Source organism: Schistocerca nitens, chromosome 8 (assembly GCF_023898315.1).
Source record: "Schistocerca nitens isolate TAMUIC-IGC-003100 chromosome 8, iqSchNite1.1, whole genome shotgun sequence".
Lineage (NCBI taxonomy): Eukaryota > Metazoa > Arthropoda > Insecta > Orthoptera > Acrididae > Schistocerca > Schistocerca nitens.
The window spans coordinates 99274275-99300689 of record NC_064621.1 but is presented as its reverse complement, the minus strand read 5'-3'; the positions used below and the strand labels follow the sequence as shown (position 1 = coordinate 99300689).

The 26415-nt window shown below is 40.2% G+C and overlaps 1 protein-coding gene across 1 annotated transcript in view; it reads left to right on the top strand.

Annotated features, from left to right (window-relative positions):
* LOC126199422 (modular serine protease-like) overlaps window positions 1-26415 on the top strand; it is a 270462-nt gene that overhangs the window by 212220 nt on the left and 31827 nt on the right. Inside the window, exon 8 of the mRNA XM_049936340.1 lies at window positions 20472-20639. Within this exon, the coding sequence (XP_049792297.1) occupies window positions 20472-20639 (168 nt within the window). The remainder of the gene's footprint in view (window positions 1-20471; window positions 20640-26415) is intronic.

The following is a 26415-nucleotide window of genomic DNA, read 5'->3' as shown; positions in this document are numbered from 1 at the left end:
TGTGGTCTACTGTATCAAACGCTTTAGTTAGATCAAGAAAAATATACCTGTTGTGTAGTTCCCTTTATCTAATGCGTCTAGAATGTGTTTTGTGAGGTGTGCTGTTGCTGATTCTGTGCTTTTCCCTGATCGAAATCCAAACTAGTCAACAGACAGTAAGTTGTATTTATTTAAATAATTCATTAGCCTATCTTTCATGATAGTTTCTAATATTTTTGCAAAGCATGATAGTAGAGAAATTGGCCTATAATTTTCAATTATTCCTGCATCACCTTTTTTGAAGAGAGGTAGTAATTTCGCATATTTTAAATAGTCTGGAAAGTAGCCCTGCTTGAAAGATTGATTTATAATATCAACTAAAGGTGGAAGTAGGCTCTTGATACAGTCCTTAATTATAAAAATGGGGACTTCGTCCAGACCAGCTGAGTTTTTGTTTCTCAGTTTGCTGACTGCTTTATAGACTTCTTCCTGTGTTGTAGGGAATAACACCATTGAGTGTGATACACCATTATTTGGCTTTTTGACCTGAGGGGCTGTTAGAAAATTTTCCTGTAATTTTATTCCTATGCTACTAAAATAATCATTTATATAGTTTGCCAAATATATTGGCTCTTTTATTAGAGTCCCTTCCTCTTTGATTTTCAAGTTTGACAGATTTATTTTCCTGGTACCAGTTTCCTGCTTCACAATCTTCCATACTGCCTTATTTTTGTTTTCAGCAGAGTGCACTATTTTGGAGTTATGAGCTCTCTTTGCTGCAAGCAATATTTTCCTATATGTTTTCCTATATCTTTTATAAAAGAGTGAGAAAGCAGGATTAGTTTGGCTGTGTTTAATGGAGCTCAGGTACTTTAGTGTTTCAGATGATTTTTTGATTCCTTTTGTGACCCACTTACTTTTTCCTGCTGTTGATAATGGACATAATACTTTAGGAAATGTTTCTTCAAAATTTAATTTAAACAATGTCATGAAATTTTTGAATTTTTCGTTTGCACCTACTTCTGAGTATACTGAGTCCCATGTTTGTCCTGCTATCTGTTTGGCAAACTCATGTCTATTTTTTTTTAGAAAAAATTCGTCTGTAAATATGCATTTTCTTTGTTTCTTCTGGAGCCACTTTTATATTAGTGATTTGAGCTGAGTGATCAGATAATCCTAGCTCTGCTACCACCACCTCACAGTTATCTTTGCCTAAATCTGTTAATACCTGATCAACAGCTGTCTTTGAGTATTTTGTTATTCTGGTTGCACTGTTAACCATTGGAACTAAATTGAAACTTTGAGAAAGACTTTGTAATGAGTCCCATGTAGAATCAGGATTCAGTTTATCAACATTTAGGTCTCCACATATGAGAATGTGGTTCTTTGGAGTGGATATCTTGTTAAGAACATGATTAAGTTTGGAGAAAAAGATATTGAAGTCTCCACTAGGAGATCTGTATATACATAAGATAATCAAATTCCTACACCTATATTGGTCCCTGATTTCAACTGCTGCCAGTTCAAAATGTTGCTCTTCACTGATTACACATAAATCGCTTCTGGTCTTATACTGATAATTTTGTTTTACGTAAATACAACACCCTCCACACTTCATAGAAGTCCTACAGTATGCACAGGCTAAATTATAAGACTGCAAGACTAACTGATTAATTTCAGCCTCATTGCACCAATGCTCAGTGAGACAAACAACTGAGCACTCTGTAGACTCCAGCTCCACTTCTAGCTGTTGGGTCTTATTTGCTAGGGAACATATATTTTGGTGAACAACTGTTAAGTAATTTTTTCCAGCACTATTTCCATTCCCACTTTTTTTCGTTTTAATGTCATTCTGTTTTGGTTCAACTGCTTCCTTATTATGATTACACTCACGTTTTTTGTTTGCATATGGTATTCTTGGATAGTCACCCCCTGCAGACCGTATTAGTTTCCCTTATTTTTTATAATTTTACATAAATCCAGGAGCATTTTACTGAAAGTCATTGCACCTAGTCTGTTTAGGTGCAGGCCATCCCTATCCAGACATTTGTCGTCGAGAAATTTATTTGGTTCAACAAATACAACACCAAGTTCGTCGCACTGTTCCCTAATGCCAGTGTTTATTTTGTTTGTATACGCGTTACTCACCGATCTTCTTTGTAGAATTCCGTTGATAACAATTCTGGAGCTTGTAAACAAACCTTTGGCTGACCGAATTACATTACGAATATCATTTATGATTTCTTCTTGTCTGCTGCTTCTAATAGAGTTTGTCCCTACGTGAATTATCACGCCTTTAAAATTTGTGATGGAATCATTGTTGTTTTGTTTGGATTTTTCCGTGTTCCTAATGTTGTTGAAATGTTTCACAATCTGCTGTGGTCGGATTCCAGGGCGAACGTCGACTGTACAGTTCGGAACCACTACATTTTTTAACATGGAATCGCTGATGACAAAGAAATCACTTTTGTCGATCTGTTTTGCTGGATTTCTTTCACATTTGTCTTTTTTCTTATACGTCACAGTTTTCCACTTATATTTGCTTACAGATTTACCACACGAATCGTTTTCCGCCACTATTTTCACTGGGATTTGCATATGCGAGTTTACATAGGTTTGTTTACTTCCCAATAACGGAGTTTGCACGCGGGAGTTTCTTGAATTTCCACATGTTTCACTTTCTGCCACTGTTTTTGCCAGAATATGCACATGTAAGTTTTCACGGTTTTGTTTTTTGCTCGCGAACGGAGTTTGCACAAAAGAGTCCTCACATTTGTTTGTTTTGTTCTGTAATGGGTTTCCACATACGCAGCTTGCCGATTCACTTTTTAGCTTTGCGCTCTCTTCTTTCAGAGACTGAATCTCTTTTTTGAGAGTTCCGATATCATTTTGTAGCACTTTAATTATTTCTTCTTTTGACTTTATGGTACTTACAAGTTCTGATGTTTCCCACTGCAAACAGTCGGTGCATGTCCACGGAACTTCGTCACTAACGAATTTCAGGTTCACTTTTGCGCACTTCTCATGAAGCCAAAAATTGCACTTTACGCATAAGATTCCTTTTATCACACGTTTTCTGCATTGCTTACATGTAGAACCACTGATTTTTTCCGTTTTGGTAGAGACAGATGTGTCGTTACACTTTTCATTCGGCGATATCTTCTTCCTCATCCTTGGGTAGGTACACCCCTTCCATTTATACCAAACTATGTTACAGGTCTATCCCATTTTTGGTGCCTCTGCCTGCACAGTATAGGTCAGCATCCTCTGGGTCCGCCTACCTGCCTCTCTTTCTCTCATTTCATCTATATTGGTTGTGCCCTCCCTATCTTCTCTAACAATGATTCCTTGTCTTGCCTCTTTCATACTCCGCTGCACACTATTTTATTTAAAATTTCCTGGTAAAATTTCTATCTACCTCTCCTTTTCTCCTCCTGAGTCCTTCAGTCTACCTGCTTAAATTCTTCGCTTGTTCATTACTTATAGCTCACTTACATAGCCTTAATAACTAAATATGTTTCGTCCACGGTTGTAACTTTATTTCTTTTCATTGGGCTATTCGGTCTGCACAATCCTATTATTCATCAGAAACTTATTTGACTCTATACCACTGGCTTAATATCTATTTCTTTTTATCTCCATTCATATTACTTACTACTATAGCTATGAACACAGGTAGATATACACTTCGTCCCCCCATGTTCCTTTAGCTTACGGTTACTATACCATTTCACTTGAGATGTGCAACCATCATTACTTAGCACATGTGCTCGAGCCCTTCCTGAGCACTACTTCCCCCCTTATCTGTGACGGTTGTTACATCTCCCTGTGTATTACTTGTCTGTGTCTTTGTCTTTAATTGTTTGAATGTGGAAGTGTGATCGTACATCCTGATTCTTCGGCCCACTAAGGTTCTTAGTTGAAGATTTTTAGAAATCATGGAAAAGAGAAGGACTTCAGTGATAGAAGTATATGAATGTGGACAGAGGGAAAGATAGATTGGTACTCTTAAGAGAAGTAAGAAAGGAAATAAAAGAATTTGTTACTAAGACCGAAGAAAGAAAGAAGACAATCCCAAAGACAGGAAACCCTTCCCACCCCGTTCCCCAGGATCCCCACTTCGCCGGTACTTAAGTGAGAAGCTGGAGGAGGTATGATGTTTGGCATCTGCTGCAGAATGGACATTCTGATCGTCACCTTTGAAGTCCCCGAAGAAAAGAACTTAGCAACTCCTCTGGAATGGCAAATGATGAAGAACCAGTCACACTTGTTTGCGAGGGTTGTATGAAGGGCGTGGTGTGTAGGTCATGTCTGTGCCTATGCTACCCACCCATTTCAAAATTAGATATAAACCGTCCCCAATCACATCACACTTTACAAAAAATATAAAACACTCTATAAAAATAGAAATTATATACACTATAATCAAATAGTTATTCAATTAGTCACTTCACTCTATATTTCACACACATGTTCAGTTTCTGTCATCTAGGTATCATTCTTCCTAAACAGCACCATCATATTATATCTCCTGTTAGAATGTTACCCTGTTAGTTTTATCTCATGCTTAGAGGTTACTGTTTATTGTGACTCCTTAAATTAGTCATAATCGTGTAGTCATAATTGGTCTCTTTTAATACTAATATGATAGGATAGCTTAAGGGCTATAAATAGATTACAGGATAGTCGAAGATTTGAAGGGAGTTCGGTGTAGGAAAACTAATGTGGAAGCAACACCGAACCCAGCTCGGGAACCGGCGGACGTCACTCCGCCCCTTGACACAGAACTTCAACGTCCCGGGGGGGGGGGGGGGGGGGGTTGTACATATCGTTTTATATCCTTAACATTATATATTTCCTTTCCCTCTCCCATTTTCCACCCACTGCATAGAATATCTTTTCTGGCATAAGTAGGTAGATGTCTTATTAAAATTCTAACTAATCCCTTTACTTCCACTGGTCGATCTAAATATTTCGTCCTTGTCAAATGCCAGTCAAAATACTTGTGCATTGTACCCCAGGCATTACTATAGTATTTAGGATCTCACAAATCTGAGATCAACTTCTCTTGTGCACTTGAAGACCAATATTTTTCTTTAAACTTTCTGTGAAAATCTCCCCAGGATGTGAAGTTTTCAATATTTACTGTGCCCCATTCTGAAGCTTCACCCTCCAAATAACCTGACACAAACTCTATTTTCTTAGCATCCTTCCAACTTTTAGGTATGGCTTGGTTAAACCAGTTTAAGAAATGGGTGGGGTGTACCTCCTCATCTGGTTTGAATTTGGGAAACTGTCTCAACAAGCCTGAATTTGATCCCCATTGCAAATCAGTTATCATGTCCTTATTTAATATAATATTTTGGGAACTGTGCCTTTCTCTAGTTTCTCCTTCATAAGCTTGAATTCTTTCCTCAACATTTCTAAGTCTTTCTTGGTGTTATCTAAATCGGAAGTTACTATAGGTGAAGAGATATCAACACTTAGTTTCTCTTCAACCTTTCGTCCTATTAATTCTAATACTTATTCTTCTAAGCCATTCAAATTTATAAGCTCTGCAGTCATTAACTTTTCTTTGAAGTTCTGTTCTACGGTATACACCCGTGATTTGATCCCTGAAATTTGCGTTTGTACTTGGGGGAGCAACTTATCTTGTTTCTGGACATTGGTTTTTAGTGTAGTTAATTCTTGTTCGACCACATCAAATGTAACATTACATACATTTTTCAAAGAGTTGTATTTTTTGTTAAATTGTGTTTCCAAATTACTACATTTACAGTCTACATCATATTCTAATTTTTGAACTAAACCATTTAGATTAGCTTCATTTCTTTGTTCTAAATCCTTAAATAAAATATTTGTCTGTTCACTTAGGGAATCAGACAATTCTTTTTTCAATTCTTTTTTCCATTCTTGCATCTGATTACTTAGGATATTAACTTGAGCCTCTAGTTTTGTGTTTTGCAAATCTGACTTAGAGTTTAATTCTGCTTTCAGTTTGTCCTGTTTTGTGTTCTGTGATTCAAACTGTGCTTTGATAAACCTCATTACTTTGCCTAAATCTGGTCCCTGTTTCTCAATTCCCATAGCCCCAACAGACTCAACGGATTGATGTTCCTTTTCCAATGTGTTTGTTTTGCCTTTAATCTAGTTATCATTAAAAGTACACTCATTATTTCCACAACCCCCCACACTTCACAAACAATCAAAGGTCAGTAGTAGCTCACCCAGCGTCAGTGGAAGGCGGCGTCGGCACTGGTGTACAGCGGCATCAGCGTTGATGGACGTCGGCGTCGGTGTAGGTGGACGACAACTTTGGCTTTTGTGGATGGCTGTGTCGGCATTGGTGTGATGCGACATTGGCATTGGTGTACGGTGGCATCGGCGTTGGTGCATGGCAATATCGGCGTACGTAGACGGCGGCGACGGTTTTTGTGGATGGCGGTGTCGGCGATGGTGTGATGCGACTTTGGCGTTGGTGTGCGGCGGCGGCAGTGTTGGTGTGCTGCAGCATCAGCGTTTGTAGATTGCGGCATCGGCGATTTGAGACTAACTGCAGCGTTGTGCGATTTTCTTGATCCCCTTAATCATTTCACCATTTATCAACACGATATTTCTGGATAAGTATCATGGAATCACTCTTCAGCCTCGCTGTTTTTTTTTTTCTTTTTCTTATAACTTCTTTAATATTTCCCCTTCTGTCTCAGGTCCTTTCTTTACGGTCGCCACATTCTTGCAGTGGCCCAGTGTAATGTTAAGCGTTTTCATGGACTTACTCGTTGAAGAATGCTGGTTCTGCTTTCTTGCAGCGCTGATGTCTTCTGCTAGCATCGGATGCTTCTCTGAAGATTTCACTGCTAGGAAGGGGAAATTTTCACTCTCTCACTCTCTCTCTCTCTCTTCTTGTTTAAAAAATACGCTACTCTTGGAATATCATTCAATGAACCAGAACATATTTATTTCCATTTTGTCCAAAAAAACAACTAAACTTTGTGACGTAGACCCACACATTACTGGGCACCCAGAATCAGTTAATTACACATTTCTGAACACAATAAATACATAAGATTTTATCGTGGCTGACTATCCATGTCCAGTCCACATACTCCCAACAGCAGTTGAACGACTAAACAGTCACTATTTCGAGTCCCTCCATTTGTTTTTTCAACAATACAAAGCTACATTACTCTTTGCAGCCAGGCACGGAGCGTCCGGGCCATATTTGCTTATTCTTGACAGGTCGCGCTGAACACTTACCAGCGCCGACGAATTATCTCCCTTCCAGTTTTACCTGCACAAACAATAAACGGGTGCACTATCCCATGCTTATCCTTATGCCCTGCTTTAAAATAACACGTGTTTGAAACGGCTGGAACACAAGTGTCTCCAGACTTTCGTAAAATTCTGGGGGCACTACACAGGTCCAGATGGAATCTCAGTTTGATTTTACAAAGAGTACTCTATGGCATTGTCCACTTACCTAGCTTGCATTTATCATGAATCTCTCGCCCAACACAAAGACCCAAGTGGCTGGAAAAAGGTGACTCCAGTATATTAGAAAGGTAATACAATGGACCTTTAAAATTACTTCTGTTCGCTGAATGTATTCTCAGTTAGAATATAATAAACTTTCTTGAGAATGAGAAGCTTATGTGCATGAATCAGCATGGTTTTAGAAAGCATCACTCATGCAAAACTCAGATTACCCTTTTCTCACATGATATACTGAGAGCTATGGGTGAAGGGTAACAGACAGATCCCATATTTCTGGATTTCTGGAAAGCATTTGACATAGTGCCCCCTTGCAGACTGTTAACAAAGGTATGAGCATATGGAATACGTTCACAGATATGTGAGTGGCTCAAAGACTCACTAAATAACAGAACCCACTATGTTGTCCTCGACAGCAAGTGTTCATCAGAGACAAGCGTATCATCAGGAGCAACCCACGGAAGTGTGGTAGGACATCCTTTGCTATCCATATACATAAAAAATTTGGCAGACGTTGTGGGCAACAATCTGCAGTTGTTTGCTGATGATGCCATGGTGTACGGTAAGAAGCTGAGTGACTGTAGGAAGATACAAGATGACAGGCCTAAATGTGGAAAAATGTAAATTAATGCTAATGATTAGGAAGATCAAACCTATAATGTTCAGATACAGTATTACCAGTGTCATGCTTGACACAGTCAAGTCATTTAGATACCTGGGCATAACATTGCAAAGCAATATGAGATGGAATAAGCATGTGAGAACTTTGGCAAATGGTCAAATTCGGTTCATTGGGAGAATTTGAGGGAGAATGATCCTCCTGTAAAGGAGACCACATATAGGTTGCTGGTATGACCTATTTTTGAGTACTGCTCAAATTCTTGGGGTCTGTACCATCAGTTTAAAGGAAGACATCAAAGAAATTCAGAGGCAGGCTGCTAGATTTGTTACTGACAGATTCTACACTTAAGTGTCACGGATATGCTTCAGGAACTCAAATGGGAATCCTTGAAGGAAAGGAGATGTTCTTTTTGAAAAACACTATTCAGAAAATTTAGAGAACTGGCATCTGAAGCTGACTGCTGAACGATTCTACTGCTGCCAACATACATTACACATAAGTACCATGAAGATAAGATACAAGAAATTAGGGCTTAAATGGAGGCATATTTGTGTGTGGAACATGAAAGGAAACGACTAATAGTCATAGAGGGTACCATAACCCATGCACTTGACAGTGACTTGTGGAGTATCTATGTAGATGTAGATGTACTGAATGATCAGTTTAATTCCAATTCTAAATAAAGTGTTAGAAAAAATTATTGCTCTGAGATAGTAAACTCTGTCCAATGAAGTGTTGAGGGAAACCCTGTATGTTTTTAGGGAAGGATACCCAACATCATCTGCCATATGTGATCTGGTGCAAACAATATTAAAGAAATAAGGGTGCTATGGTCATTCCTAGACTTATTATTTGAATTTGACAGACAGTCTCATGAGCTGCTACTTGAAAAACTGGAAACTTATGAGGTATTGCTAGTGTCTCTTACAATGATACATACAGGACACATATCAGATTACACAAATCTCACACAGAGTGAGTACCATTATGAAGAACAGCACCTCCAATCCAGCTATAGTAATGTATGGTATGCACAAATGGTTAGTTCTGGGGCCTTTATTGTTCATTTGGTAATACAAGTCTAATGTGCTTTCAAGTACTACAGTACCAACCACATGGATTGTGATTGAAAGTTATGTCTTATAGTGGAACAGAAATAAAATTGGATGACAATGTAATCTTCCTGGGTGTAATGTGAGGCAGGCAGATGAAGCAGATGACATTGATATTTTATGCCAAAAATTTAGAAACTCATCTTATGCATGAGGACAGTGTCACAAGTTCTGAATTATGAGCAACTAGTCTGGAGCCATACTTGCCTCATTCCAGTGACTGGCAGAGAAGGTTGAGAAAACTGGTCTTCCACTTGGAGCTTCAACAAAACAGACAGTTTGCAGTACAGTCCCCATAACAGTACATAGCCCCATTGTTCTGAGTTGAGTGGAAGGATTGAACCAGAGGTTTCTTGGAATTGCGCCACAGGGTTGTGAATTGTAGGGTCCCCCTAAATGGGTCAGGTATGCACTATGCATTAGAGGCTACTGCCCAGGTAGTTGACTGTGTGTGGGGTGCACAGAGGCATTTTTTAGATTAGGCAACTCTCCATCCAGTCCAGACAATGACAGCTGTGGGAGACCAGGAAGTATTAGTGTAAGATACAAAGGAATGCCCTCCACAGGCGAGCACTAAAAGTGTAGTAGTTAACTGACAAAGCTTTTGCAACAAAGTGCCAGGCTTTGAAGTGCTCCTGGAAAGCAGTGAAGCTGACATGATACTAGGTACAGAAAGCTGATTAAAACCTGAAATTGATAACAGTGAGATTTTTGGGGAAAATTTAAGAGTACATTGAAATGATAGACTAATGAGAAACAAAGAAATAGACGTTCACTGAGGTAGAAATTGAAGTTACATGTGGGATTGTTTGGGTAAAACTCAGTACCAGTGGTGAGCATAAAACTGTGATTGGCTCCTTCTATTCACAACCAGACTCACCTCTTATGTGACTCTTTAGAGAAAAAGCTTAGTTTACTTGTATATAAATTCCCCAATCAATCTTAATTATTTTACCGTCAGTTGGGAAAAATACAGTTTTGTTAGTGTTGGGTGTGACAAGATATCCTGCGTAACATTACTGAATTCATAGAACAGGTGGTCCAGAACCCTACTCATGGTGGAAATACATTAGATATAATGGTAACAAATAGACCTAACCTGTTTGAGGATGCCCTATTAAAAATGGTATCAGTGACCATGAGGCAGTTGTGGACTGATGATTGCCAAAGTGCAAAGGCAACTAAACAGGCACAAGGATATATGTATATGTTCAGTAAACTAGTTAAAAGAGCAGTATAATGCCATGTCTCAATGAGAAACTAGAAGCTTCTAGCACAGGAAAGGAGCATTTAGAGGAGCTGTGGCTCAAGTTTAAAAGAATAGTTGACCATGCACTGGATAGATATATACCCAGTACAGCAGTTCATTATAGGAGGAAACTTCTATGATATACAGCATCTGTAAAGAAACTTTTAAAGAAACAGAGATTACTGCATAATAGATGTAAAACAAATCACAGGGCTATAGATGGTGAGATGCTGAATAAAACACATTTTGCTGTTAAAAGAGACTTATGTGAAGCCTTCATTGACTACCACAACAGATTTTTGTCAAATGATCTTTGTCAAAACCTAAATAAATTCTGGTCATACGTAAAAACTGTTGGTGACGTCAAAATTAGTGTCTAATCACTCACAGATAAGGAAAGAACTCAAGTAGAGGAGAGCAAATCAAAAGTAGACATGTTTAACTCCATTTTCAAATGTTCCTCTATGAAGGAAAACCCAAGAGGTTGCCCCAATTCAATCCTCATTCCACACATAAGATGAGTGAAATAATTGTCATTGGTGTTGAGAAACAGCTGAAATCATTAAAATCAAACAAATCTCTAGGGCCTGATGGAGTTACTGTCATGTTTTCAACAGATTTTGGAGCTGAGTTGGCATCTCCTTTAAATATAATCTATTGCAGATCCCTCAAACAAAAAGCCATTGCCAGTATTTGGAAGAAAGCACAAGATGGCTGAAGTGATCCAGAAACCTATGGTTCAGTATCCTTGATGTCAATTTGACGTGAAATCATAAAACACATTCTGAGCTTGAACATGATTAGGTATCTCAAACAGAAAACAACCTCCATGCTAACCAGCATGGATTTTGAAAACATTAGTCATGTGGAACCAAACTTGCAGTATTCTCAAATGATAAACTGGAAGCTTTGGATCAAGGCGGTCAGGTAGGTATAGTATTTTTGATTTCCAAAACACATTTGAATCAAATCATCATATCTATGCTTATTATCAAAAGTATAATCGTATGGGGCATCTAGCAAAATTTGTGAATGCATTGAGAAGTTTTGGTAGGGAGAACACAGAAAGTTATCTATGACTGAAGGTCATTGACAAATGTAGAAGTAACTTTGGGGTACTGCAGGGAAGAATTGGGATCCTTGTTGTTTATGTTGTATATTAATGACCTTGCAGACAAAATTAATAGTAAGCTCAGACTCTTTGATGATGATGCAGTTATGTATAATGAAGCACTATCTGAAAGAAGCTTCATAATATTCAACAAAAATAATCAATTATTGACAATAAAATATAAATGGATAGATAAAAAATCTATTCATCACCAAGCTGTGGTAGGAGAACACACACATGAAAAAGTTTAACTTTTACAAGCTTGCAGAGCCAGTGGCTCCCTCTTCTGGCAGGAGAGTAGAAGGGGAAGGAAGAGGACTGAAGGAACAGCCTGGAGATGTTTAGGGAAAGGGGTACTGTTCAAAAAAGTTCCCCAGAACCCTGGGCCAGGGGAGGCTTATCAGACAGATGAGAATGAAAGACGTTGTTGGGGACTGCACTCAACAAGATATGAAAACCTGAGAGCTTAAACGCTGAAGACAGGGTGATATGCAAGACAGAGACTAATACTAAAACATCGTGTATGAGTTAATAAGAGTGAAAAGCTATGGGCATAGGTGGGAGGGGGGACAGCAAGAACTAGACAATTCAGAAAATGAAAGATGTAGAAAATTAAAATGGAGTGAAGAAAAGAGTAGTTACTGTGAAGAAATGCTGAGACAGAAGGAATTAAAGAAAATTAAGACCAGATGGCTGGCGAGAACAAAGGGCATGGTGTAGTACCAGTTCCCACCTGTGGAGTTCTGAGAAACTGGTGTCTGTAGGAAGAATCCAGATGGTACATGTTGTGAAACAAGCACCAAGGGCATGATTGTCTTGTTGTGCAGCTTGCTCTGTAACAGGATATTGTATGTTGCTGGTATACACCATCTGCCTCTGCCCATTCACCTTGACTGATAACTGGGTGGTACACTATATAAAAGGCAGAACAGTATTTACATAACAGCTTGTATTTGACGTGTCTTTTCAGAGGTGGCTCTCCCTTTGATAGTGTATGTTTTGCCAGTTGCAGGACTGGAATAGGTGGTGGTAGAAGGGTTCATAGGCCAACTCTTGCAGCAGGAATAGTCACAGAGGTAGGAGCAATAGGGTACAGAGATGGATGCAGAAAGAGCATAGGATCTGAGAAGGATATTGCACAGATTGGGAGAGCGACAAAGATATTCTGGGTTTGGTGGGAAAAATCTCAGGCAAAATGGATCTCATTTCAGGGCATGATTTTAATAAGTCGTGGCCTTGTCGAAGTAACTGATTAATACATTTCAGACCAGGATAATACAGGTGACAAGTGGTGTGCTCTGAAGTTGTTTTTTTTTTTGGAGGGGTCAGCAGTACCAGGATTTGTAGTGATGGCCTGGGAATCTGCTTTTGAACTAGGCTGTTGGGACAATTACATTCAGTGAAGGCTGAGGTGAGAGTGGTGGTGTATTGCTATAAAGAGTCTGCATCCAAACAAATATGTCTGCCTCGAATGCTGTACGGAAGGGAACATTTGACATGGAAAGAATGGCAACTGTCAAAATGTAGATACTGTTCTTTGTTAGTAGGCTTAATGTGGATAGAAGTGCGTAGCTTGGCTTCCTTGAAGATGATATTAACATCAAGGAAAGTGACATGGGATTAGGAATAGGACCATGTGGAATTTAATTGGGAGAAGATATTTAAAGATTTCAGGAATTTTAACTGGTCAGCCTCACCATGAATACATGTAACAAAGATGTCATCAATCAATCTAAACCAAACCAGGGACTGAAGGCTAATGGATCCCAGGAAACACCCTTCCAAGTGGCCCATGAAAAGATTGGCATAGGAAGGAGCCATCCTACTTCTCATGGCTGTACCCCTGATCTGTTTGTATGTCTACCCCTGAAAGGTAACTGTTGCTAAGTATAAAGTTGATTAAGATGAGCAAGAAGGATTTCATAGGCTTGGAATCAGGTGGGCACTGACTGAGGAAATGTTCAGCCACAGACAATGTCCATGGGGGATTTTGGTATCGAGGGAGATCGCATCTGTGGTGACAAGCAAGGTGAGTGGTGGGAGTAGAACAAGCATGGATTTCAGATAATCTAGGAAATAGTTTGTATCTTTAATATAGGAGGGAAATCTATTTACTATGGGTTGCAGGTGTTGTTCAACTAAGACAGATATACATTCGGTGGGTGCTTTGAAGTTAGCAACTATAGGACATTTAGGATGATTGGGTTTGTGGATCTTAGGAAGAAGGTTAAAGGTGGGGGTGCATGCTTTGAGTGGGACCAGAAGTTCTATGGACTGAGGTGTAAGCCCTAGTGAGGGGCCTGAAGTTTTTGGACGGGACTGCAGGTCAGTTTGAATCACAGGGATAGGGTTTTGATGGTGGATGCTGTATGTTGAGGTGTCAGACAGCTGGGTAGACCTTCACTAACATACTCTGGTTGGTCAAGTAACACAGTGGTAGATCCCTTGTCTGCTGGAAGGATAACGATTGAGTCATCAGCTTTCTGGGAACATAGTCCGGAGTACTGCAGACGACAGATTAGGTCATGTTGTAGGGACTTGAGGAATGGTTGTAAAGCAATGCTTCATATGAGGAATTCTTGGAAGGCTTGGAAGGGATGATTTTGGGGTAGTGGTGGTGAATCAAGTTGGGATCTTGGTTCATACTGTTCAAGGCAGGGTTCAATGTCAAGTTTACTGATGTAAAGGTTTTGAGATTGGGTTGCAAAGTGATATTTCCAGTTGACATTGCATAGAAAAGAAAGTAGGGTCTTCACCAAAGCAGCAGGATTAACTACAGTTTTAGGGCTGAAAGTGAGGCCCTTGGATAATACAGACAATTCAGTAGGGGAGAGTGCTTTAGACAAGAGGCTGAAAACTCTTTACTGTTTGAATGGTGCTCATAATTATGGGTTATTACTGGTGACCCCTCCAAAAAACAACTTCACAGCACACCACTTGTCAACCAGTATTATCCTGGTCTTGAATGTGTTAATCAGCTAGCTTGACAAGGTCATGACTTCCTAAAACCATGCTCTGAAATGAGATCCATTCTGTCTGAAATTTTTCCCACCATACCCATAATACGATTTTGTTGCCCTTCCAATCTCTGCAGTATCATTGTTAGACCCTATGCTCCTTCTGCACTCTTTTTCCTACCCTATGGCTCCTACCCCTTTGACCACCCCTGCTGAAAGACTTGCCCTATGCACACTAATACCACTGTCTATTCCAGCCCTGTAACTGAAAAACATACACTATCAAAGGGAGAGCCACCTCTAAAATGACACATCATATACCAGCTGTTACGTAATCACTGCTGAGCCATTCACATCAGCTTGACTGCCACCCAGTTATCAGTCAGGATGAATGGGCATAGGCAGATGGTGTGCATCAGCAACACACAATATCCTGTTACAGAGCATGCTGTACAACATGACAGTCATGACCTTGGTGCCTCTTTCACCACACGTTCCATCTGGATTCTTCCCACAAACACCAGTTTCTCAGAACTCTAAAGGTGGGAACTGGTACTACACCATGCCCTTTGTTCTTGCCAGCCAGCTGGCCTTAATTTACTTTAGTTCCTTCTGTCTCAGCATTTCTTCATGGTAACTACTCTTTTCTTCACTCCATTTAATTTTCTACTTCTTTCATTTTCTGACCTGTCTAGTTCTTGCTGCCTCCCCTCCTACCTATGTTACATACAGTGCACTTAGCTTTTCACTCTTATTAGTCTCTGTCTTACACATTATCCCGTCTTCCCCCTTTAAGCTCTCAGGTTTTCATATCTCATCTGGTGCAGTCTGCAACAAGCAGTCTTTCGTTCTCATCCCATCTGGTAAGTCTCCCCTGACCCGGGGTACTGGGTGACTTTTCTGAACTGTACCCCTTTCTCTAAACCTCTCCAGTCCTCTTCGTTCAGTCCTCTTCCTTCCCCTTCAACTCTCCTGCCAGAAAAAGGAGCCACTGGCTGTGCAAACTTGTAAAAGTTAAATCTTTTTGTGCATATGTTCCTCAACCACCACTTAGTGAGCAGATTTTTTATCTATCCATTTAGATTTTACATAAATATTCAGTCAGATCTTGAAAAGATTTCAAAGTGGTGCAAAGATTGGCAACTTGCTTTAAATATTCAGAAACGTAAGATTGTGCACTTCACAAAACAAAAAATGTAGTATCGTATGACTATAATATCAGTGAGTCACAATTGGAATCAGTTAACTCATAAGATACCTAGGTCTAGCTCTTTGTGTCCGCAGCTCATGGTCTAGGGGCTAGCATTGCTGCCTCTGGATCGTGGGGTCCAGGGTTCAATTTTAGCCAGGTTGGGGATTTTCTCTGCCTGGGGACTGGGTGTTTGTGTTGTCCTTATCATTTTATCATCATCATCATTTATTTGCGAGAGTGACTAGATTGGAGTGTGAAAATAAAATGGACTGTGTAAAAATTGGGACTTTGCACTGGTGCTGATGACCACACAGTTGAGCACCCCACAAAACAAACATCATCATCATCTAACTCTTTGTAAGGATAAGAAATGTAGTGATCACATAAACTTAGTGTTGGATAAGGCAGACTTCAGTTTACTGGTAGAATACCAGAGAAATGCAACCAGTGTTCAAAGATTTGTTACAAATTACTCTTGTGACCTATCTGAGAATATTATGGAAGTGTGTGGGACCCATACCAAGGAGGACTAACAGAGAATATTGAACTTATACAGAGATGGATAGGACAAATGGTCACAGGTTTGTTTGACCTATGGGAGAGGGTCACAGGCGTTCTGAAGAAACTGAACTGTCAGACTCTTGAGCATAGATGTAAACTATCCCGAGAAAGCCTGTGCATGAAGTTTCAGGAATGGCCTTAAATGATGACTCTAGGCATATACAACAACCCCTCATGTGTTGCTCATGATGAAAAGATTAGATTAATTATAGTATGTGTAGAGGCCTTTAAACAAAATTCTTTCTGCTCTCTGTATGTGAACGGAACGGAAAAAAATCTAATATCTGACATAGTGGGACATACCTTTGTCATGCACTTCACAGTGGTTTACAGAATATAGATGTAAATGTAAATAGGGTATTCATCCTACAAAGGCAATAAAGATTCTGTGCAAGCTTATTGATACTGAGTCTTGCAGTGGGATGTTCAGATGCAAGAATTTATGAACACTGCCATACATATGTGTTTATAAAATTGTTCAACTAATTTTAAAATATAAGCAGTACTAGAGTCTAAACACAGATGTGCATATCTATAATCCAAGGATAGTCTGTGATTATCATCCGAAAAGGTGTGACAAAAAGGTGCAGACAGAAACTCGTATTACATGAGGATCAAATCTTTAAAAAAATTTCCAAAGAATTTAAACAACTCAAGTGGACTCTACTTTGAGATGGCATTGAAGAGTTTCATGTGAATAAAAGTTTTTTATAGTATTAAGGAATTCTTGTCAGAGGAATGGAAGAGTTTATTTGTACCAACAGTATTTGTAATTACCAGTAATCAAGATATAATATAATTTTTTGTTGTTTCTAATTGTTCCCACAAAATTATGACAGGAAATGTAAAACATGTCCACAAGACTTCCCTTCCCATCCCGTGCAGTAAGAATCCCCTGACCCACAGTTCTGGGTGACTTTTCCAAAATCTAACCCTTTTCCTACACCTCTCCAGACCTTTTCCTTCACCCCTCTTCCTTCCCCTTCAACCCTTCTGCCTGAAGAAGGAGCCACTGGCTCTGAAAGCTTGCCAATTACAACCGTCCTTTATGTATGTGTTCTGTCACTGCTTGGTGAGTAGATGTTTTATCTATCCAATTAAATTACTTTGTCAATAATTGATTGTTTCCATGTTATACAAGAATTTACATTGTTGTTTATATTACTATCCATTTAATTTAGGGGTGAATGGTGGTCGTAAATTGTCTGTTCCCATCTACACCTTCTGTACTATCCCATGGACTATTAAGCAACAGTGCTGTGACTACATATTGCTTCTGTCTTATGGAAGTCAACTTATAACCAAAAAATTATGTTGTTATTAATTTTTTATTTACTTTCCACTACCAAGAGTTTAAAATACACTGCTAAACAAAAGTTTGGAATACTTACATAAAATGCAGTCTAAGATACTAGAGGTCTCATTGCCCTAAGCAGCTCATGCATTATGCAGTTAGAGCCCATATACTGGATGGCATTTATTACTGGGGTGCCTTGTGGGCCTTCTTCAGTCATGTAAAAGCTGCTGCCACAATGGTACACGATGAGCAGTCCAGTTTCAACAACAGCTTCATTTGGTTTGTGTTCAGCACTGCAGTAACATGCCACATAGAGGCATACAACACTTTGATAGAGTGTGGATCGAGACTTTACTGTCAGCAAGTCATACACAGCAGTATGTTGCCAATCAATTACATGTCACTCAAAGTGATGTGTCTGAGATGGGTAGGAAATATAGAGAGACAGCAAATGTGAAAGATAGACCTCGCAGTTGTCATCTCGTATGACAACAGCAATGCAGAATCGTGTCCTCCAAGTTGGCTCGCAGGCGCCCAACATCGGCTGCCAGAAATGTTGGAAATGGCTTCTTCCAGGGAACAGGAATTAATATCTCAGTCCAAACAGTGCATAGAAGGTTGCATCAGCATGATCATTCCAGAAGGTGAATGAGAAGGTTAGCATTGAACCAACAGAACTGACACAATCAAAGGACCTAGGGTCTTGCACATCAACTTTGGACCATTGCAGAATGGAGTAATGTTATGTTTTGTGATGAGACAGGATTGGTTTGCGACTGGACACTAGAAGTTTTATTGTTTGGAGAAGTGCTATACAACACCAGAAACATTCAGGAAGTCCGTCTGTTTGCAGGTGGAAATCTAATGTTGTGGTCAGTAATAATGATAGGATGGTGGACCCCTCTAATTCCTATCTACAGCAATTTGACTGGTCCTTGATACTTCCAAGAGGTCCTACAAATGATCGTAAGACCCTACAGATGGGAAGTCAGTGACAGATTCATCCTAGTTGATGATAATGCGAGACCGCACCATACTCTAGCAGTGTCTTGGTTACTTCAAAGATGCAATGTCAACCAAATGCATTGGCCAATACAGTCTCCAGATGCGAATGCAATTGAGCATGCATGGGGGTTGAAGGTGGCCATTGCACAGCATCCGAATCCACCTGACAATCTTCAGGATCTCATTGAAGCTGCCACTGGGACCTCATACCCCAAGATAAACTTGATGCTCTTATCCAGAGCACACCTCACACAGTGGAAGAACTCGTCTGTATGTCAGGAAGCCATACACTCTACTACAGACTGTTAATAATCATCACTGCTTTTGTTTCCAAGGTGTACACTTAGGAGAGAGCCTGCTTTGTTTTCTCTACATCTCTACATCTATACTCCGCGAGCCACCTTACGGTGTGTGGCGGAGGGTACTTATTGTACCACTATCTGATCCCCCCTTCCCTGTTCCATTCACGAATTGTGCGTGGGAAGAACGACTGCTTGTAAGTCTCCGTATTTGCTCTAATTTCTCGGATCTTTTCATTGTGATCATTACGCGAGATATATGTGGGCGGTAGTAATATGTTGCCCATCTCTTCCCGGAATGTGCTCTCTCGTAATTTCGATAATAAACCTCTCCGTATTGCGTAACGCCTTTCTTGAAGTGTCCGCCACTGGAGCTTGTTCAGCATCTCCGTAACGCTCTCGCGCTGACTAAATGTCCCCATGACGAATCGCGCTGCTTTTCGCTGGATCATGTCTATCTCTTCTATTAATCCAACCTGATAAGGGTCCCATACTGATGAGCAATACTCAAGAATCGGACGAACAAGCGTTTTGTAAGCTACTTCTTTCGTCGATGAGTCACATTTTCTTAGAATTCTTCCTATGAATCTCAACCTGGCGCCTGCTTTTCCCACTATTTGTTTTATGTGATCATTCCACTTCAGATCGCTCCGGATAGTAACTCCTAAGTATTTTACGGTCGTTACCGCTTCCAATGATTTACCACCTATGGCATAATCGTACTGGAATGGATTTCTGCCCCTATGTATGCGCATTATATTACATTTATCTACGTTTAGGGAAAGCTGCCAGCTGTCGCACCATTCATTAATCCTCTGCAGGTCTTCCTGGAGTACGTACGAGTCTTCTGATGTTGCTACTTTCTTGTAGACAACCGTGTCATCTGCAAATAGCCTCACGGAGCTACCGATGTTGTCAACTAAGTCATTTATGTATATTGTAAACAATAAAGGTCCTATCACGCTTCCTTGCGGTACTCCCGAAATTACCTCTACATCTGCAGATTTTGAACCGTTAAGAATGACATGTTGTGTTCTTTCTTCTAGGAAATCCTGAATCCAATCACAAACCTGGTCCGATATTCCGTAAGCTCGTATTTTTTGCAGTGATTTTTGTAACCAACAAAAAATTTTATTGTCTTTGGAAGGAATTATGTTTATTTTGTTAATAAGGAATTGTACAAGGCTAAATGGGAGTACTATAAGAAGTCATTGTATTAAATTCTATGATATTCCAGACTTTTGTTGGGGTGTGAAATTAAATTTTTGCCAGTTAACATATGTTATGGTCCCTTTCATCTCTTGTGTACTGTCTGTTATCTTGCTAAAATGTTTTTAATCGTCAGATCTTTAGTAGAATAATGGTGTGTTCAGCAAAGATCAATAAGAATAAAATAAAATGAGTTCTCATTATGTGCTATATTTGATAACATTTATGAACATATTTGTACTTATATATCTTTAGAATCATATGCTTCTGGGTTTTGGTATTGATAGTAATGTTAAAAGTTAATGAACATATTATTTGCAGACAGAAGAGAAAATTTTAGTTAATATTCACATAAACTGAAATAATATTAGTTTCTGAAATTTGCAGGTAAGGGACATTGATATCCCTGATAGTTTCCGTGGGTCATCAACGGCATTCCATGATGACATAACAGTACTGACAGTGGACTTCCCATTTCAGCTAACAGAGAAGATTAGTCCTGTGTGTGTGGACTGGGATGATGTTTACGATGTTGGACCAGGTGATAAGGGACATGTACGTTGAATCTAGTAAGAAAACAACTGGTAATGTCTTACAATGAATTGCATATTGTTCAGTCATCAGACAGAAAAATAAAGAATTTGCCATGTATTTATTGTTACCTCATGGCATTATCATTTTATTTGGCTGGCCTAACAGCACAGATTATTAGTAGATGTATAACAGTATCTTGTAAATAGTCTTCATGGGTTTGCTGCTGGATAACATTGTGCAAATTCCACAATATTTCCTTGGAGCAACTGCCCGTTTCGGTGCTAGAGAAGGGTCTGCATTTTGCACCTACACCAGAGACCATTCCCATCTGAAATGTGATTATTGGAATAGAGCAGACTGTTTCGAAACTTCCTAAGGATGCTGCCATAGAGATAAGGCGTGACACATGCCGCATCTTGACTCAAGCTTCATCTAAGAGCTCCAACTTTAACATCACCTCAGCTGAAAGAAATGCTCTACGAGAATTGAGAGAAGACCAAGACACCGTCATCTTAACTGCTGACAAAGGAAATGCCACTGTACTTCTCTCACACACAGAATATAACAGCAAGATATACAAACTGCTCAACAATCCTGCATATAGTAAATTAAAAAGTGATCCGATGGGTAGGATCCATAGAAAAACTGTGGAACTCATCAGGAAGAGCTCAATTCCACGAAAGTCACTAAGGGTTTGCATCAACAGGCTGCGGTTCCACCTAGACTCTACGGCCTACCCAAGAGCCATAATACCTCTACATCCCATTGTAAGTAACATAGGAGCACCTACTTATTTTGTTGCCAAATACCTGACAACACTATTGGGACCTCTCAAAGACAAGTGCGACATCACATTCGAAACTCTGAAGATTTCATAGGTTACCTGAAAACTCTTAGATTGCGATCATTGGATCTGTTAGTAAGTTTCAATGTTGTGTCTATATTTACAAAGGTGCCCTTGCAGGACTCTTTGGAGCTCATTAGCAACAAGTTTGAGGAGGACATTGTAGCATTATTTAAACACGTGCTTACTTCAACATGCTTCTTATTTCATGACCAATATTTTTAACAAGTGGACGGTGTCGCCATGGGAAGCCCTCTGTCTCCTGTGCTGGCCAATTATTTTATGGAGGACTTTGAAGAGAAATCACTGCAGCCAGCCACTCTCAAACCCTCTTGTTTTCTGCGGTATGTGGATGATACATTTGCGGTGTGGCCACATGGACTTGATACTCTACCTATGTTTCTTCAGCATCTGAATTCACTCGATACAAATATAAACTTCACAATGGAAGTTGAAAAAGATGGTACTTTACCTTTTCTTGATGTCTTGGTATGAAGGAAAGCAGATGGAACCTTGGGACACAGCGTCTTTTGCAAGCCAATGCATTCAGATCTATATCTGCAGGCCACAAGCTGCCATAATCCTGCACAATACAGCAGTGCATTATGTACGTTAGTTCATAGAGCACATGTGGTATCTGACCCTGAGAGACTGTCGAGTGAAATACAACATTTGAAGACAGTGTTCCGACAAAACAGTTATTCTGAGAGACAGATAGGTAATGCATTCAGGCCCAGACAAATCCAATCTATGGAGCAGAATGAAAATACGAAGACACCCACCACTTTTGCCTTTTTGCCGTATTTTGGTGTCATGTCATCCAGAATCGGAAGAGTTCTTGGAAGATATGGAATTAAGTGTGTATTTCAACAATCTGAAAAACTGAGAAACCTGTTAGTTCAGTTAAGGATGACATTGGCCTGAGGAAATGTGTTGTGTACAAGATTCCTTGTCAGTGTGGAGCAGTGTTTATAGGCCATACATGCCGCACAGTACAAGAACACTGCAATGGACATCAGCATCATAAACGCCTTCATCAACCGGAAAAGTCGGCAATTGCAGAACACTGAATGAATACAGGACATCGTATGATTTATGAAAAGATGGAAGTTTTATCCCCGGCATCACCTTTCTGGCATTGCATTATTAAGAAAGCAATACATACCCATACAGCTGATAATCTCATCAACAAGGATACGTCATTTCAAATGAGTGCAGCCTGGAACCCTGCATTGGCTGCTATTAAATCATGACACGAAAATCAAGATTATTTGATAACAGGCCCGTCATAACACTGGCCTAGTATTTGTTGTTGCTGAGTAACATCTGGCCGCACTGTTGACAAACGCAGCATACAGCGCACACGCAGGAGAGCTACTCTGTGATTTTTGACAGAGGGAGTTTGAGTATGGCAAATCATTGCACATGCGTAATTTCTGTGGCTGCGCATTCTTCACGGGCATGTCCTAGAAACGTGGCATCGATGTGTGGATACCATCAGTCGTACCTAGCCACCAGCAAGGTTGAAGTACCTGAAGATGTTGAACAGTTGCTCTGAGGAAATATTGTGGAATTTGCATAATATGATCGGCAGCAAACCCATGAAGACTATTTACGATACATCCACCGGGAGAGCTTGAAGAGTCCCAACAGTATCTTGTTTATGGGAACTTGGCAGCATGCCTTTGTAATACTTCTGTATTAATGAGACATGCAGAAAAGTTGGCAAACAAATCACACCTATCAAAGTAATTCATATTAGCTACTGTGCAACATAAAAAAGGAAGCATAATAAGAAGTTATATTGATAACTGGGGAAAATCAAACAATGCAAAATCTGGGATGAAATAATAGTGTCGATATTATGATAGGCTGCTACTCTCCATGTACAGGAGGTTCTGAACAGGACAAAGGCTCATTCAATAGTAGAATTTAGGTATTGGACAAAGTCCTTCATGAGGCAGGCAGACTCTCTCTCTCTCTCTCTCTCTCTCTCTCTCTCTCTCTCTCTCATCTCTCTCTCTCTCTCATTCACTCACTCACTCACTCACACACACACACACACACACACAGAGAGAGAGAGAGACAGATATAATCCACATTCACACAAACACACATGACCACTGTCATCTGGAGGAGCCACTGCCCCGTTAGGGCAAGTAGCGATCTCAGTTGGGATGGGTAGTGGAGGTACAGAATGTGCATGGCCAGAGGTAGCAGTGGTAGCAGTGTACAGGTGGGGGACATCCTGTAGTGCTGCCTGTGGTTGCATGCAGGGATATTGTGGGGAAAGGATGGAGGACTGGAAAGACAGCAGTGAAGAGGATAGGCAGGTGGAGGGGCTAGCAAAGGTTGATGGCCAGGCGGCTTATGGAAATGAGAGGTATATCACAGGGAGGGTGCACACCCATGTGGTTCAAAAAGGCTCTTGTCAGTGTGGAAAATCCAGATGACATGGCATGTAGCTCAGTCACTAATATTGAGCACACCCTGCCATGTGGCTTGATTGACAATTTGGTGGTCTAGTGGTGCCCTGGTCTGGTAGTAGTGGGATATGTGTGGGATGCATCCAGGTCTTTCTCAGGGATATGAGCCTTGGAGCAGGAGGCTGGCAGTGGGAATGCAATAGGGACAGACAAGGTTATTGCAAACATTGGGTTGCCTGTGGAATACCAATGTGGAAGCTGTGGAGGAGATTTTTTTCTGATGTCAAGGCACAGTGGTAGATAGTTGAAATCCTGGTGGGGAATGTGATGCAGTTGCTCCAGTCCTAGGTGGTAGTGAGTCATGAGGGTGCACTCTTTTATGGCTGATTAATTAGTATGTGAGGGATGATACAAACTTGGGAGATCTGTTTCTGCACCAGATGGGGAGGGTAACATCAGTCTGTGAAGGCTCCAGTGAGATCCTCTGCATATTTTGAAATTGACTGCTTGTCAGTGCAGATGCAACAATTGTGGATGACTAGGCTGCATGGAAGGTACATCTTGGTGTGAAATGGGTATCAGCTGTTGAAATTGCAGTATTCGCAGTGCTGGTTGGTAAGGATTCCTGTAGATGGCCCATGAATAGGTTGTCATGGAATAGTGCCACGTGGGTACCAATGGCTGTATGTTGGATTTGTGTATAAATGCTACTGTCAAAAGAGAAGTAATTGTGGATTGTGGATGATCATGGTGAGCAGGACCAGGAAGGAAGTTGTGAGCTTGGAGTCAGTCAGATGTTGGCAAACTTAGTACTCAAGGGCACCAAGACCATGGACCTACTTTCAGACATATTACATCTGCCACATTATCTAAAATTTCCTCCCCAATCCTACAGAAGCCAGAGCCTAAATATACCTGTAATGCAGTTATGAACCTGCCCTCCAAAAGCCGCGCAGCCCTGAAGAGTCAGTCCTTTCCGAATGCCTCGTATTTTGCCCCACTTCCAAACTGAGTCATGCTGAGCTTTTTAAAGACCTTCTCTATACCTCCCAGTCCTTACAGTGAAAACACTTTTCCTCCACTAACCCTACCAATCATACTTGACCTATAACCAATACTGAATGCTACCCTTACTCATTATACTCCTCCATCTGTCTGTGATACAACCTCCCCCCCCCCCCCCCCCCCCCCCTCCTTACCCCTGCCAAAATCATCCTGTGATAAGTTTCTATAAATTCCTAACCTCAAACCTTGCCACACCATAATGACCCAAACCCCTCAACATGGAAACTAACTTCACACCTGTAGAATGAACTGCAATCCACCACCTAAAAATTGGTCCTAACTTCATAATCTTATCTATTGACAAAGGCTCCACCACTGTTGTTTATGAACCAGGAGATGGCTTCCACCTGCTATTACACATATCTGCCTCCAGTCACTTCCACAGTCACCTGATGCCAGAAGTGCAGCATGAACTTCATTTCCTCTTCAGATCCTTAGGTCCATCCAAGAACCCATTACCTGAGTCTCTGCCCCCTTCTCACTCCCACCAATTCCTGGATTCTTCCCTTTTAAATGCTTCCTAAAATGTATGACCCAATTACACATGGTGTACCCACTGTGCCTGGATACTGCAGCCCCACAGAGATGATCTCTACTATTTTGGACCAACATCTTCAGCCTATTACTCGAAACGTGATCTCCTATATAAAAGACACTAACATTTTCCTCTACCCACTCTCAACAGTTTGTGCCCCTTTACCATCTGGCACCCTGCTCATTGCTATCCCCAGTGCCCATGGCCTTGTTGCCATTGAGAACCTGATTGATTCCAAACCAACTACCTCATTTCTGATCACTGTGATGAACCACATCCTCACGAATATTGCATAGGAAACACTTTTCTAATATTCTGCAGAATTATATTTTTTAGCCATGAACCACCAGTCAGCTTCTTAGGCCATGGTTTGGTGGCAACTGAATGCCAGCAACACAGATAAAATGATGAACAACTTACACAGGTATTACTCGTAATAAAGATGGAAAAGTAAGAAAGATAGTTGCATGTGGGACTTTACAAAGGAAAGCATTACAGGTTTATGTTATGAAGAAGTAATTATACTTAATTAAAACAAAAATAATTTTTTTTATGTGGACATCATTCATTATATTTAACAATAGATAAAAAATAAAGATGAGTGTATAATTGTAATCTAATATTTGTATAACTACACTTAACAGGGGAAAAGGATTTAATACAAAGCTGGCATTCTCTGTTGTGTATTTACCAATTTCAAGTATTTCCAGTAGTCTACTTTCTCCTTTTTTTAACAGTATGTAAAACTCCACAATCCAAGATGGCTATTCGTTCACACACACAACCAGATAGACACCCAAGCACACTGTAGCCCTGCCGCAACAACATTGATTATTAGCGATCAGTTGCGTGGGGTTAAGGATATGGGGAGTGTGTGGGGAACGATGCGTGAAGCTAGGAGGGCCTAGCAGGTTAGTGTGAGGCAGG